This window comes from Bicyclus anynana, chromosome 1, assembly GCF_947172395.1.
Source record: "Bicyclus anynana chromosome 1, ilBicAnyn1.1, whole genome shotgun sequence".
In the NCBI taxonomy this organism is placed as follows: Eukaryota; Metazoa; Arthropoda; class Insecta; order Lepidoptera; family Nymphalidae; genus Bicyclus; species Bicyclus anynana.
In genome coordinates, this window is record NC_069083.1 from 15,696,766 (window position 1) to 15,714,235 (window position 17,470).

Sequence of the window (17,470 nt, forward strand, 5' to 3'; positions counted from 1 at the left end):
ATTTCAATGTTTACGATAATATTAATATTTTTAACGCGAAATGGAACCGACTTCAAAGACGTATATATTAGTTTATAAACAGATTTTCGTGAAAATTAAATGGGACCAATCTGGAAGTATACTTATTCTTTGAAACAAAAAAGGAATTTTTGAAATTGGTTAATAGATAATGAGATAACAAACATTAAAAAAAATAACATACGTGTTGAATTAAGAACCTCCTCCTTTTTTGAAGTTGGTTTAAAACCACCTTTTCTTTTTCTTACAACTGCACTACTTTATTTTGATTCACACTTTATGCACAGCTGGGCTGGCGTTGAGCCAGGCTTTTACATCGCACTGGCAACAAAGACGACATAAATTTATACCCTTGATAATAGTTTTGCACAATATTAAATACTTAGCATCGTTTCAGCGGATAGTGGAACGCTTTATTCTAGCTAAAGTTGCGAACGTCATACATAAATAAATATACTTAAACAATACACATCACTATCTAGCCCCAAAGTAAGCATACAGAGTAACTTGTGTTATGGGTGCTAAGATAGTTGATATTAATATTCATGTACATTTATATACTACATATAAATACTTATATAATGTATAAATACACACAGACACTGGAAAACACCCATGCTCATCACACAAATATTTTCCAGTTGTGGGAATCGAACCCACGACCGTAGATGCAGAAAGCAGGGTCACTACCCACTGCGCCACGCGGTCGTCGAATGATGAACGCGGTCGTGAACGCCACAATGAAATAATAGCATCGATGATTCAACAAAACCTGTACGATACTAGACCAAATTCAATATTTTCATACTGTAACTATCGCGTTGACGTAAACGCGAATTTATATGGAATTGCAACAGTTGTGCAGTAGTGCCACTGGATGGCGCTGTTTCAATTCCTTAGAAATTCGCGTTTACGTTAACGCGATAGTAACAGTATCAAACTGCCACTAGGCCCTCTGTAAAGGAGATGGTCCATTTCAGGTCCACTGTTGTACCACGTATCATTAATATTTAATAAATACAAGGACTTTATTAAAACCCTAAATAAGTGAATGAATAAAAAGAAATAAATAAAATCCCAATTTTTTTGGTTTTAAGATGGCGCCCTTAGCCCTTTTAGCAACGATGACATGACAATTGATAACAATTATACTATTGAGAACGTCGTCAATCCGCCATTATTATCCGTATTATTGTTGCATTTCTTAAGAAAGAATGAATATTATTTCGTAAGAAATAGATTAAATTCGTAGATTTGTATAATCGAAAATGTTTTCGAATCGAAAAATTTTTTTTTATTTCCGCCAGGGTACATGACTGATCCTGGGCACCATACGATTTTGGACCATCTCCTTTATCTGACTGATTTTGCATTTAGTTCATTTTCCAAAATTATTAGACGATTAATCATCACCACGAAAAATATCTGATAATCATTTTATTTAAAGTAAATTGTTTAAAATCTGTTATTATTTAAGTATGGTCATATTTTGTCAGTTTAAAGCCTCATTATTTATTAGTAAGAAACTAAAGTTGAATATATAATTTCTAAGTCTATGACGTTTATTTAATACAAATAAAGAGGATTTTCAACCAAAATGCGAATTGAATATAGGGACTTAAGTACACTATTAACCTTATCTTCAGGAAAGAAAGTAAAAAGGTTTTAAATGTAAAACCTTTGTTAACAAAGCTGGAAACTGTTTCGACCATAAACTCAACGACGAATAAAACATTTGGGGCAAAGAACCGGACCTGAAAACGGCTTAGCATTTCTTTTACATCTAATAAAAGCAGTTACAGTTGTGGGGAGCAGCCTAAATAAATAACATCGTTTAGCCCAAATATTAGAAGAAAGCCGCTAAAGCGAGCCTAGAATGATTAATTGAGCAAGTTTACTTTTGTAAAGAAAATAAACATATTTTTTTTTCTTTATAAAAACAACATATTTGGGTACTGCTAAGTTTCTGTCTGAATAACAATTATTATGACACTTGAAAATACGTCAATTAATAGTAGATTGTTATACAAGGGGCTAAAAAGGTGTATACGAGGTACTTTTACGCCACAAGCCGTAAGATGAGGGCCTCTAAATAGAAACCGAGGTTTAGCTTTGCTTTTCACTACGATTGCGAGAAAATAAAATAATTTAGTACAGTATTCAATAATTCAATCAAAATTAAATGTACTTAAGTCAATAATTTTGGATGTTAAGGCAAATGCTTTTACCCGGTAACATAATTTCCGACTGCTGATGAATAATGAGTATGTAAGGTATACGATGGAGATAATAGTATACTTTCGTAAGTGAATCCATTCGTTGTTCTTTTCACCACTTATTAAATTTTTTGTAGGTACATACATCATCGGATTATAATATGATGTTATTTTCGCTTTTTTGTTAAGTCGGTACGTTTTATGTTTTTGAAGGCGGTTGTATTATTTATTTATTTTTTTAAATATTAATAACAACTTCAAATAAATGTTCTATTTTAAAATTTGATTTCTCAAACAAAGGTATAACGAAGATATTATTAACATCGAACACGATCTCCATCGATTTTGATATAACGTTAAAAATCTCAATAGGTAAATTAAAAGCTAAATTTTAGCTTATTAAAATATACAAATTGTGTTATGAAGTTGCGATGAAGCAAAACCAACTGAATTTGGTAAATTTTACGTATAAATTCAGATGTTTATTTTTCTACTGAAAAGGGTGAAAAGTTCCACGAACTGTGAACTATACTCGCAGTCAATATATCTGCAGCATTGATACATAAACCGAAGATGCACACTGCGCCATTTGGTCACAGAAATATAAGAATAGGTAAATACATGAATGCATGATGCAATCTGTCAAACGACGGCTCCGCCATTTATAACTTCTTTAATTTTTAATTCAGTGCAAAAAGTTATATAAACATAAGTAAACGCCGCGCGATTTCACCCGCGTGGTTCCCGTTCCAGTATAAATAATGGGAAAGGCCTATGGCCTTCCTCGATAAATGGGCTATCTAATACTGAAAGAATTTTTCAAATCAGACCAATAGTTCCTCAGATTAGCGCGTTCAATCAAACAAACAAACAAACTCTTCAGCTTTATAATATTAGTAAGATTTGTAGGCAAAACAATTTGCTACAAATTATGACTTTACAATTTTTTGTAAGACGCATAGTTTCCAAGATATCGCGAAAAAAGTATTTTAACCCCTTTTTTCAAGATGCCGGGGGACAAGGGTGGCGACTTCTATCCCCCACACATGTCCCAAATATAAAATTTGCATCCTCTAAAAAATGCAAAGCTTATGTAGTATTTCAATGCACTATGAAGTTTAGCGGATAAGTCGAAGCAGATACCAAACAAAAAATAAATTCACTTTAATTTTTTAGATATATCTTTGCGCGAATGAAGTTTCAACATACCTACCTATTAAAAATTTAAAAGTGTTGTAACACGAGAAAAGTGTGTAATACGAGTTTTTTGACACAAAAATAAAGACTTTTTTTAATCTTTTACAAGTTAGCCCTTGACTACAATCTCACCTGATAGTAAGTGATGATGCAGTCTAAGATGAAAGCGATCTAACTTGTTAGGAGGAGGATGGAAATCCACGTACCGGTTTCTACACGGTATCGTATCGTACCGGTACCGGAACGCTAAATCGCTTGGCGGTACGTCTATGCCGGTAGGATGGTAACTAGCCACGGCTGGAGCCTCTCACCAGCGAGACCTGGACCAATTAAGAAAATCTCAATCTGCCCAGCCGGTGATCGACCCCAGAACCTTCGTTTTGTGAATCCACCGCGCATACCACTGCGCCACGGACGCCGTCTAAACTCAAACTTTTGTGTCAAAAAACTCGTATTACTATCATTCCAGGATGCACATAGATTTTGTATATCAATGATGTGCAAATTATGTCTACGTTTTCTCCGAGTTTCCTTTGGAATAGCTGTTTTCAATTGTTGCAGACGTCCTTTGAAAGTTTTCGAAAAATAAACGCCCATTATTTTGATTGCTGTTCTGCATTCAATGCATAATACCTACATACATCAAATATAACCACACTTACCTATATTATGTATATATTTAATAAATTGTCAATCCTTGAACTAATATTTTTTATCTATATAGGTATTTGCGGGCAAAGAAGTATGTGCATTACATGATGTTTTGAGGCACTGATAAAATAGTTGAATTAAAGGAGCGGTGGCAAAGCTTAAGCATGTTTATAGCCCAGTGATTTTAGGGGTTTCACCTCGGAATGAAAGATAATAAGCTATAAATTGGTATAAACCTTTGTTATGTCGTTCTAAATGTTGTCTCAAAAGTCACAAAGGATACCTCGTCCGCGTCTTAAGATATTGAAGGTCAAAGGTCATAAAAATTGGTTTTTTGTGAATATCTCGCTTTCTATTACTTAAATGATATTTTTACCTATAATAAAAGTTGTAGAGTATAAAATTCTCTACAATTTTTGTCTTATATTTTTTTTTGATACGATCAACCGTTTTTGAGGTAGAGCGCGAAGAGTGCGCAGCGCACAGTCATATAGGGTCCAATGCAATGTCAAGCGTGAGTTACGGTTATCAGTACATAAAGTCTATTATTTATTAAATTATTATAATTATTAAACAATGGCCATTATTTATGTACTAATTATTAATTGTTGATATTTTATTAAAAATCAGTAACTTAATTATTTATATTTAAGTATTCAACTATAGTATATTATTAATTCAGGAATATATATTTTCAGTTAAAAAGACAATAAGGGGATCTATTTTATGCATATCTTTATTTATCATTAAATATGCCATACTATACATTTGTTGAAATGTCAGTTTAAATATTATAAGAATTTTTATTGGTTTTAATTATAATAAAATTGTGAATAGAAGCTAGTTATCTTCATCTTCTTCGTCGTCTTCTTCTTGTTGTCGCTCGAAAACGTTCAATTCATTGTCATCATCCTCATTATCGGTCATATTCATCTCCAAACCCTCCAGAATTTTCTTCGCGTTTTCTTCATCGGGATTACTTGGATATTGTGCAGCGTTCAGGCAAGCTTGTCCATTGCACTGGCCACAAGCTAAAGAACATAGTAGCCCTGATTTTCGGCATCCACAGCGGGAACCACAACCATTTTTGCAATTGCAAAATATTATATTTAGTAGTTCGGTTGGTGCTGGTGGACAAGTATATCCAGGTATATATGTATTAAAAAATTTACACGTTTTGAAGAAAACGAAAAAGAAGGGTCAGTTAGTATTACAACAAAATATTTTAATACCTTAAATAAGCTATTAAACTGTGAAAGCGTTCCATTACACCAGTCGTCGAAGATTTTGTTCTACAAGATATGTTATCTCCTACGAAATCACCTCAAAAAGTGATTTCATAGCTACTCCACTGAGCTAGCTAGCACACATACACAATTTTTTGTTTATTTACATTATATATTTATGTTTATATAGTTGTTACACTTCCTGAACACACAACACGATTTTGTAGACAATATTTAGGTAAGTATTATTTGTTTAAAAGACTTTCGTTGTTTACTATGGGAGTCAGTTTCGACCAATGATATTAAATACTGTTAGATGTGTAAAGTTTCGCAGGAAAAATGTTGCGTTGAAAAGAGGAAATTTATACACAACTCAGTTGTTAGTTGTGGTCAACAACGAACGTTATTAAAACAAATAATACCTAAATATCGTCTACAATGTCGAGTTGTGTGTTCAGGAAGTGTAAAAACTATAAATACATAAATATGTAATGGAGTTAAAGACATAACTGTGCATATGTGCGCTCAGTGTTGTAGCCTATTATTCAGATCACTTTTTGCGGTGATTTTGTAGAGACGTAACCGATATATAGTATAAAATTATCATTGATTTCGTCGCGGCTAGTGACATATCTATAGTATCAAATCTTTGCCCGTCGTTCATAACTCAATAGATGTCTACACATCTCCAACAACATAACTGAAACTAATTCGCTTCCGTCTGTTTGTAACTGCATTTTGCTCTAACAAAATTAACATTTCAATGTATTCAAATCCTGGCCCGTCTTGCGCAATCTAGCTTTCATCAAGCTGGTAAACTTGGTCTCAATTTGCATAACCCATTTAGGTGAGCCATTCGTCAAGCCGTCCACGATCCACGCAGTAGCCTGTAGGTAACTACAAGCTTAAAGTAAACACTGGTACATTTTAGATCACAACATAGTACACAAAACAGTCAGTATCATTAGTACTACGCAAAGGTCAGACAAATCTTTGTGTTAACATTCAACAAGTGTCATAATGTTAAAAGTTCCAACGAGTTACGAGTTACGTCAACGACATAAATATCTCGTTTAAGAGAAAAAGACATTTTTATCGACAAATAACGGCGAATTCGAAAATATCGCTCTCACTTATCTATACTAATATTATAAAGCTGAAGAGTTTGTTTGTTTGATTGAACGCGCTAATCTCATTAACTACTGGTTCGATTTGAACAAATATTTCTGTTTTAGATAGCCCATTTATCGAGGAAGGCTATAGGCTATATATTATCCCCGTATTCCTACGGGAACAGGAACCACGCGGGTAAAACCGCGCGGCGTCAGGTTGTGTTCTAATAAGTAGGAAAATCGATTATTTATTTAAGTATTATAAAATGGAGTATTTTCGATGCGCCGCTCCTAAAGTCAACAATATGTGTTTGTGTTTACAATCACATCTTAGGCCTACAATTTTTATAGGGCAAAAGAACAAGAGAAGAAAATCCAAGAGAGAATGAAGTATCTAGCCGAATTCAATGAAACACAGCGCAAAGAGAGAGCAGCCAAAGCGTATGAGAAACAAAACCGCATCAAACAAAGAGTGCAGGCCGCAGCAGAGATGGAGCTCAGAAGGAAAATCACCATGATACGACAGTGGAGAACTAATGAGAAGAAGAGGCTTAATCGAGTGAAACAGGATAGAGAAGCAAAGCAGAAGCGGAAAGAAAATGATGTATGTAACAGTAATAATATGTATATCATTCGTATATGTAATGTCATCACATAATGGCTCAGCGAGTCGCGAAGCTGAAGTGGACAGGCCAAATAGTTCGAAGAGAAGACGTTGGGATCCTAAGGTGCTGGAATGGCGACCCCGCACCAGAAAGCGCAGTGTGGGTCGACTCCCCACAAGGTGGAGCGAGGATATCAAGCGGGTTGCAGGGAGTCGCTGGATGCTGGCCGCTCGAGACCGTCGTGCTTGGAATCCATGCAAGAGGCCTATGGTCAGCAGTGGACATTCATCGGCTGATAATGATGATGATGATGTCTATGTGATTTGATAACCAGAAACAAGTTACACTTTTAACTAAGAAAAGTGTTAGAAATTACTAATATTAATGTAGGGTAGGGGTAGGGGTCGAGTAGGGGTAGGGTAGGGTAGGGGTAGTTGAAAGTTTACATCGAGTTTCATGCGGACGAAGTCGCGGGCGTCTGCTAGTAATTTATAAATATTGTTTATATTGTGTAAAACATAGTTGCTTTCCATATCTCGACTCGCACTATTTTAGTGAAAATCTCCACAGTAGTATTTTAGTTATTTTATTAACAACAAAAAAAAATATTTATATTGTTTAGGCAAATAATAAATGGAGGGCTCGCGTGGAGGCCCAAAACCAAAAAATACAACAGGAAGCTGTTCTATTGAAAATTTACACAGATGACATGAAAGCTGCAGCTGCAAGAAGGAACAAGTAATCTATTTTTAAATTTATGAACTTACTACCCCAATAGGTATCTTCTAGATAAGTCCGCTCTAACTTAGACCGCAATGCTTTCCATCAGGCTTAATTGTTCATTCAACTCTTTACAATATTAGTATAAACATTGCAGATACCTCATCCTAAGTGGAAAAATATCTAAATGTTTGTTTTTGGAACGATCATTATCAGATCTTTAATGATAATAACTGGGACTAACGACTTAACGTGCTCTCCTATGCTAGCCACTCACCATCCAATAAGTTCACGTGTCTGCAACGCTAACGGCAGGACATCCAATTAAACTGATCGTGTGTTGGTCACGATCTGCATTATGTCATACATATCGCGCCCAACACCCGATGAGTTTTATCGGATGTCTTGCCTTTTGCGCTACAAGATCATGAGCTTATTGGAAGATCAGTCGCTAGCACTAGGTGCGGGGTGTAAGACCACCAACTTCCCATCTAGACACAGACCATCAGAATCTCTGTCTACTGTTTAAACATTGATCTAAAAAAGTATCTAGTGCCTGTGATTGCACCATTAATATGCACCATATTTTTCTACCAGCAATCTATTTCTAGACGTGATAGCCCAGTGGATATGACCTCTACCTCCGATTCCGGAGGGCGTAGGTTCGAATCCGGTCCGGGGCATGTACCTCCAACTTTTCAGTTGTGTGCATTTTAAGAAATGAAATATCACGTGTCTCAAACGGTGAAGGAAAACATCGTGAGGAAACCAGCACATCAGATAATGTTCTTAATTCTCTGCGTGTGTAAAGTTTGCCAATCCGCATTGGGTCAGCGTGGTGGACTATTGGCCTAACCCCTCTCATTCTGAGAGGAGACTCGAGCTCAGCAGTGAGCCGAATATGGGTTGATATTGATGAATCTATTTCTAATATCCCACTACAAAGCATAGACTACATCTCCTTATTTTCAGAACTTATTCCCACAACGTTATTACTAAGCATAATTGGCATAATCAATAGACGTTAGAAATAAGCACGGTTTACTTTCTTAATGAAACTACACTAGCTCTTTTACAAAAAGCCGTCTAGTACTCTTAATTGTATCGCAAATAACAAACTAACTTGTTCAAACCTTCAGGAAAGCAGAAATATATGCGTACACCACCGATCTAGAGTTACAACGCATCAGGCTTGCGAACTTCAAGTTAATGCACGGCGGCACTGCGAAAGCTGCAAAACTGGTGCGGAAAATGGGAGTTGAATTTGAAAAAGTAAGTAGAACCGCTAGTGAAATCAATAACAAACTTTTAGTTCACTTTGCTTAGTAACGAGTAAGGTGAACTTTCATTGTTTAAATATAGGTAGCAGCGGCGAAGAATTCATGCAAGCCGATTCCCACCAGGTTCCATATAAAAATTGGTGCATATTCATTGTTGCAGTTGCCGTAGTTTGTATTACGCTGTATGAATTTCCATTTATATGGGACGGCTTACTTTCATATAAATTCCATACTTTGCCACTGCTACGTTGGTAAAATAGATTGATGCCTCTCGTAGCTTTTTGCAAGGTTTGTCGAAAAAGGTTGTTGATTAAGTTAACTGTTTGTTAAGTGTAAGTAAGTAAGTGTTAAGTTTACATAAGGGAAACTTTATTAAATACCTATTCATCAATGATTCAAGTAGTAAAAACTACTTACCTAGATAGTTTTTCATAGAGGTACATGATTTATAATGTGACTAGCTGACGCCGCGCGGTTTCACCCACGTGGTTCCCGTTCCCTTAAGAATATGGGGATAATATATAGCCTATAGCCTTCCTCGATAAATGGGCTATCTAACACTGAAAGAATTTTTGAAATCGGACCAGTAGTTCCTGAGATTAGCGCGTTCAATCAAACAAACAAACAAACAAACAAAAAAATTAGTATATTAGTATAGATGTAGTACCTACTTCAGTTCTTTTGACTCTACTCTTCTTCAGCTTCTTTCTGGCTTAGTTGTGCAAAAGCGTTGCATTTGAACCTAAGATTCGCATCGCTGCTTACATTACATAATCGAAATTCATTTATTTCAAGTAGGCTTAATTTACAAGCACTTTTGACACGTCAGTTGACTATTTGTAAAGATTCTACCACCGGTTCGGAAGGCAGGTTCTGCTGAGAAGATACCGGCAAGAAAATCAACAGTTGCTCTTTTGAAATGAAAAATTCATACTGTATTATAATTTACAATTGATAACAATTACAATTTCTTATAGCTTTACTTCCTGTATGAAGGTGGAAGCTGATCCAATGGCCTCCAAGCACCTTTATCGTTAAGGAACTCATCAATAGTGTAGTAACCTCGACTAAGTAAATGGTTTTTGACACATTGCTTAAAGTTGTGCATTGACAAGTCCATCACAGTCTTGGGTCACACATAAGATTTATGCTTGTGGTAGGCTTACTGTCGAAGCTCTTTGCCACCTTATAGACTTTTCGCTGAGTGACTTTAGACATAGAATAGGCACATATACACGGGCAAGCCCTTATGATTTCAATACGATCCCACCCCAAGTAGCCAAATGGCACGACGATTCTCTTTCTACGATCGCAAACGCTTCGAAAACTAGAAAAATGTATGGGAATGACAGATCTTGATCACGTTACCTGTCTATAGCAAATGTCATCAATGATGTTAAATACTTTTAGATGTGTTACTAGCGCATGAAAAATGAGGCGCTTAGAAGAGGAGATGTATAGCCAACTCAATGTTAATTGTGGCACAGAAATGGTTATGATCAACAACGAACGTTCTATAAACAAATAATATCTAAATATCGTCTATAATGTCGAGTTGTGTGTTCAGGAAGTGTAAAAATATATATACATAAATATATAATGGAATTAAAGACAAAATTGTGCATGTGTGCGCCTATGTTGTAGTATTCGGATCATTTTGCGATGATTTTGTAGGGACGTATCCAATCTATAGTATAAGATTATCATTGATTCCCATACATTTTTCTAGTTTTCGAAGCGTTTGCGATCGTAGAAAGAGAATCGACGTGCCACTTGAGTACAGGGGCAGAGTATATAAAAATACCGACCGAATTGAGAACCTCCTCCTTTTTGAAGTCGGTTAAAAATAATAATCTATAAGTTAACTGACGTTACTCATGTCAAGCGTAAAACCATCATGACATCGTCACTTTAAATCAAATGAGATCACGTTCACTGCTAACTTTTTAATTAAATAAATAACAACACTGTTAGATTAGAATGGCGGTAAACCTTTATTAGCTACTTTGTAGTCAGATCACCCTCCTTTTCAAGAATGCTTGGTTTTGATTAGTCTGAACAATGCTGCTATTGTTCCTTGGAAAGTTACAAGATTCGTGTCCGCGTCCCAAACAGAAACTTAATTCGCCGTACCCGTTGATAATACTAAATCATTCAATTCGAGTAATTCCTTTCAAGAACTCAGTTATGATAAATGGCTCTTTAACAAAAAAAAACAATTCTTCAATCTTTTCTCAAAATTAAAAGAAGTGTGAACATCGAGTTAACTTAAATAGATAATATTTATTTTCAAACTCTAATAATAATTTTATTTTGACTAAAATGTCTTCAACAAAGTAGGTATTTTCTTTTATACTGCTTGTCTTCTTTTACATTATCTTACGGTGACGATTTTTTTAAGGTTCGTAAATATCTATACCGTATATTGGCAGAAAGCTAAAGCTTTAAAAAAAACACCATAAGAGCGAGCACACGTCGTTATGACATGTTATTTTACTTAATCTTTCCGAATAATGCATAATTATAGGTTTATTTTGCTATTCTTCGCAAAAATCTATCAATGCGCGGAGAATCACAAATTTAATGCATTCTTAATTTTTAACCGACCTACAAAAAGGAGGAGGTTCTACGTTCGGCGGTATGTACTTATGTTTTTTTCCTTATTAAAATAACTAACATTCTTTTTGTTTATTTGTTTAGTCTAAACGAGGTGCGAAAGGCATGTGCATCGAGCTGGCCCAGCGTCTGGCGTCGGAGGCGATGACGATGTCAATGTCGACACCAGGGGAGCCGCTGATGATGCTGGGACAGGCTCGCACGCGAATGGACGTGGAGACTGTTCTGCCGAGTGCTCCAATAAAAATACTAGATGAGGTAATTGAGGATATTTGCGTTTTTTCACTTTCATTCTCTCCTCCATATTTTGTTTAAATTTCCTGGATATTTTGTTAGGTAAGTAAATAATTTTAAAGTAAATTTTATTCATCATCAAGTAAAATTATAGAACTAGAGTACTAGTGGCCTAATTGTCTTAATTTTTTAAAAGTTAAATGTTTGATAGGCCATGTTCTTATGGAGACCTTCGTGGTTGTAGAAGATGACAGTTAAAAACTTGGTTTAAAAGTTAGAAGAGAACAAACTGTAGAAGGAAATAGCTAAGTCATAGTTCAAGTTTTGGTAACTTAAAATCGTAGTAATACCTATTATAAATGCGGAATTAAATTTATTTGATCGTACGTCTGTTAGTCACGGATTAAGTATAAACGTACCAACACGGAATCAGAAAGTTATTATAACTTTCAGACAAAAAAAAGCTGTTTTTATAATATTTAAAATTATATTGATAACAGATACTGGAGGCATCGATAAGGGAATTTGCTCGGAGGCGCATACATCTACTGTTGCGAGACATCCAACGTTTGGTGCGTTCGAAGGCTGCAGCTGAATTCTTCCAGAACATTCGACCTTCCTTTCCCAAGAAACGGTTAATAATACAATATTTTGTAACGGTATATAGCTCTAACTTATGTGTACGAATACTTAGTTGACGACGTCATTTCAACAGTATAGAATCTAACTGACAAATTAAATCGACAAAATTCAACCAAAAATAAAGAAAGAAGATGAGAAAGAGATGGGACTGCTACAACTCCGACGCCATTGGACGAAATTTTGTTTATATTTCTCTTCATGCACCTCTAGTCTATTTGATCTCTAGTGTACTAATATCAGAGATTACTATAGAGTTTATTTATTACTAGCAGACCCCTTGGGAATACGGGTATACTCGTAAAATATAATTTATATCACTCGCAAATATCTTGGCTTTCTATTGCATTGAGGATACGGAGACATTCTTCTACCACTAGAAAGCTAAGTAGTGAGTGTCATAGGCTATATGTTATCTCCATATTCTCATGGAAACGGGAACTACGCGAATAAAACCGCGAGGCATCGGCTGGTATAATTATATGTCTTGTTACCAGGGGCTCAAAGCAGCCGCGCTGGGCTCAGCAAGTGGCGTCAGAGATGATTGCGCACGGCCTGGGCGATATGGGCAGAGGATCCATCACCTTCGGAGCCGTCCAGGACATCCCGGCTGACACCGTCGCTGAGACGGAGATGAAGAGCGTTAGAGACAGACCACCGACACCTGTGGTACAGTTATCCATAGATAATAACAAGTCAATAATTTAAAAAATAAAAAACCCGACTGCCTGTTTCGCACCTAAGCATCCGCCTCGCGTACTTATTTTGTATAGCGATTAATAAATAACGTTTTTGTAATTGTAGGTTTTTTTTTAATTTTTTTAATATATTTCAAAATGGTATATCACCATTTTGAAATCCTCATAATGAACCCTTAATTTGATACCCTTTGCAATATTCGAAAAAAAAATTTTTTTTTTTACCTCGAGTCTATAGCGTCTATTATGATTAACATCTGAGAGGGGTCGTTAATGAACTTAACATTATCACTCTTATCACGTTAACCCGCATCGGAGCAGCGTGGTGGGTCTAGCTCTAGCTTCATAACCCCTCTCATATGAGGAGGGTTAACTGTACGGTGTGGTGTGATAAGGGCAGTTAATAATACCGCCGCGGCTGTCTGTCTGTTCGCAATAAACTCAAAACTACTGAACATATTTTCATGAATACTTCAGCAATTTACAGAATAATTCATGACGATGGATTAGGTGTATATTGTGTCGTGGTTTTGTGTAAATAGGTTGAAATAAATGACGATAACAGTGGTTGGAAGTCAAGCCGCCATGAAGCTTTCATCGAAAACGCTGCTTAATCCCTTTGAAATATTAACCATTTATGTATGATGTAACGAAAAATGCATGCTGCTTTTATTGAAGGTTTCCAAAAAAAAATATTTTGTTTGACTGTAATTTTTTGAAGATTTCAGCAAAGATTTATTTATACGGAACCTTGTAAAACAGTAAGTTTAATAAATATTTTTTAATCATTACAGCCATCTAAGACACAACTAGCGGAAATTACGTTCATCGACCGTATTGAGGATTTACCTGATCCAGTGTCACAGCCTAGCTGCTTACCTGAGAGAATGAAACTGCTTGAGGTAACTAACATCAATACATTTTTTTCTTCTGATTATGTAAGTGCCGTTCGCCGATGATATTGTACTTGTCGGAGAAAACGCATCTGAGGTACAGAGCAGACTGGGAAAATGGCTGGAGAAATTGGAAAGTGTTGGTCTACGAATCAGTCGAACGAAAACTGAATATTTATTCTTGGACTTTGGCGGTACATCTCAATCTTCCAAAATTGCCTTAAATGGTGTAACCCTACCAGCTTGCTCCGATTTTCGGTACCTCGGGTCGCTTTTTCAAAACGATGGCAATGTGGACCGAAACGTAAAAAGTAGAATGAATGCGGGATGGATGAAATGGCGACAGGTCTCAGGTGTACTATGTGAACCGCGAATGCCTCTTAGACTTAAGGGTAAATATACAAAACGGTTGTAAGACCTGTCGTGCTGTATGGATCAGAATGTTGGGCGGTGAAAGGGATGGATAGTAAACGAATGCATGTGAATGAAATGCGTATGTTGAGATGGATGTTTGGTGTGACAAGAATAGATAAAATAAGGAATGAGTATATAAGAGGAAGTCTGAAGGTGGCGCCAGTGACAGAAAAATTTAGGAGTAGAAGGTTAGCTTGGTATGGACATGTAATGCGTAGAGAGGAAAGTCATATTACTAGAAAAATGTTGAATGTGCAAGTGGAAGGTCATAAGAGGAGAGGAAGGCCAAAGAAGAGATGGTTGGATTGTGTGAAAGAGGACATGTGTGTAAAAGGAGTGGATGATGAGTTGACGAGTAATAGAGACGAATGGAAAAGATTCTCAGCGGCGTCATCGGGAGTATTGGGCGACTGCAAAAAAATCGCCTCAGAAGGCAGAAGTAGAAGATGTGGGCGGAACGATTCTCTAAGGGTCTCTCCTCTGAGACTCGGACCTCGGCCGTTCTGCAAGGGTGTTTGCTTAGGCCATCAAGTTACCTTAATCCGGCACTGCATCACGGTCGTTATGTCATCTTCAGGATCGTAAAGGACGTTTTCCGGGAGTCTAGATCTACAATCGGCGTTGGGATCGGGGGTGTTATATCGGCGCATAAAGATGCGTTCACTTCCCCGTATTTCCTTACCCTTAAGCAAATTTATTTTATTATCAGATGGTGAATGCCGCAGCCAAACTGATGTCGCGTACTGTAAACCAGCGAGTTCATGCCGGCATGGACCTGACAATAGGCACGGTGACACTGCCACACATGAGGCATCCAAGTAAGCTTAAATAAATTTTCCTACGTTATATTATAATAAGGTCAGAACGAAGAAATACATAGCGGTTCCGTGCTAACTTGAAGGAGTCCAGGGAAGGTTATTTTTAGTCCGTGCAAGTCGGACATGCCCTGACAACTAAGCAGCAGAAGTCCGAAGGGATTTTTTTCCTCCCTAAAAATAAATATACTAGTATATCGTAGATCTCCAACAATTTGTTCCTCCTCCTCCCCTACCGCACAACAATCGCCGGGATCGGTGGTACCCTGACGTGGTAGTTATCGAAGTGTTTATTTCCTGTCACCTGTAATTTGAATACCTTTCTGGGAAGGGTGAATACCTAGTACCTAATTATAAATTAATGATAATATTTTATTGGATCACAAACAATAGCTGCTATCTACCTGCAATTGATTATGTAGATGCAACGATAATTGTATTGATGTAGTAATATATATTATTTGACAAAACATATTTGATTTAAAGTGGAATGGGGCGAAGCAGTGGAAGCGCTGGCCTCAGCCGTCATTGATAACATGGTGCAGCGAGACAACGCGGATGTACGACGCGTCAGCGAGTTTCTGGTGCACCGGATACTGAGGTCGTTGCTGATCGAGATGAAAGAGGAGAAAATGAAGAAGGTACTTACCTAATTTTATTTCTATCAAGAAAATATTAAAGATAGAATCCATAATTTGACTCTCCTACAAGACTTATTACTACAAAAGATACGCAAAGCTGTACTGATTTTTGTTTATTGTAGCCACCCCGCTGTAGTGAGACGAAAAATGTTGTGTGGTGCATCGAATTTATTTAAATGCTCGTGCTTTGAATGCTTTGCAATACTCAGGATTCTTTCTTGAACGCTGATACTGGTTCAATCTTGAACATAGGCAGTAAAGTTACTAGGCAGAAAATGATATCTATAGATACTAATATTATAAATTCGAAAGTAAGTCTGTCTGTCTGTTTTTTTTTGCTTTTCACGGCTGAACCCATCAAGATGAATTTTGGTCTAATGGTAAATGGGAACTTGGGGCAAAACAGGGGTTTTTTTACCTCAAAATAAAAATAGAAGGGGGTGAAATAGGGGTTGTAAGATTACATGGGTAGTCCTTCATTAGAGTTACAGTTTAATCATAAATCATAAAGAAATACAAAATATTATGTGATTCAAGAATTTTTAAAATTCAACTCCTGATGTGGTGAAATAGGGGTTGAAAGTTTACATCGATTTCTACGCGGACGAAGTCGCGGGCGTCCGCTAGTTATGTATAGTATACCTATCTCCTTTTATTCACTCTTATTAATTGGAACTTATACCTAACAACTGTAAGCGTCTCTACATTTATGAACTGCAGGAGACGCATCGCTTAGTAAAATATCATTGCCGAGCAAGGCCAATACTTTTTAGTCGGTAAAGAAATATGACATGACGGTAAGGTTGATATCTCACACAAATTCAGCACCGTAAAAAATTTAATTTTCCGTATGTAATTTATTTTTTGTTTTTCCAACCACGACCAATGGAATAACAATAGATAATTGAAACCAGAGCTAAAGGGGTCTACGTAATGTTATATTTCAAATTCTAATTACGTATTTTCGCTTTTCAATAATAACTGAGTAGTTCTGAATGCTGAACAATAGCTTTTGTTTTGGCGCAGTTAACTGTTAAATTTTAATAGGTACACCTATTTGTAAGTAACTTAATTAAATTTAGAGTATCGCTCAGACGGTGGTTTTCTAAAATTGGACAATTTATTAAGTATATTTTGGAAAGTGAAACTTTAATTCTCGTAAATATGATAAACTAGCTGACGCCGCGCCAATATTCTCATTTCTTTCCAACTAGGCGTGAAGGAGTGGGTACGACAATAGACTAACGGGGCGGGAATCCAACCAACATACCTCAGTGATGAGTCCGACCGCTTTTACCGTTGACCCATTGAGTTGTGAGCTTATCATGAACAGGCAGACATACAGACGTGGTAGAGGATAGACGACTATGTTTAATTACATTAAACTGAATTGAATTTTGAATGGCAGACATTGAAAACACAATTTGTTCAGCAAACTTTTGTAGTAACTTCGAGATACGAGCTGTGGGTTTTACCTACTGAAACTTTGATTAAA

The 17,470-nt window shown here is 36.4% G+C and overlaps 1 protein-coding gene across 1 annotated transcript in view; it reads left to right on the forward strand.

Moving 5' to 3' along the window:
• Positions 1-17,470, forward strand: part of LOC112044202 (uncharacterized) — a 32,649-nt gene that overhangs the window by 14,548 nt on the left and 631 nt on the right. The window contains exons 4-12 of the mRNA XM_024079950.2: positions 6,772-7,024; positions 7,648-7,763; positions 8,885-9,017; positions 11,726-11,899; positions 12,376-12,509; positions 13,012-13,183; positions 14,007-14,114; positions 15,229-15,337; positions 15,821-15,975. Of these exons, the coding sequence (XP_023935718.2) occupies positions 6,772-7,024; positions 7,648-7,763; positions 8,885-9,017; positions 11,726-11,899; positions 12,376-12,509; positions 13,012-13,183; positions 14,007-14,114; positions 15,229-15,337; positions 15,821-15,975 (1,354 nt within the window). The remainder of the gene's footprint in view (positions 1-6,771; positions 7,025-7,647; positions 7,764-8,884; positions 9,018-11,725; positions 11,900-12,375; positions 12,510-13,011; positions 13,184-14,006; positions 14,115-15,228; positions 15,338-15,820; positions 15,976-17,470) is intronic.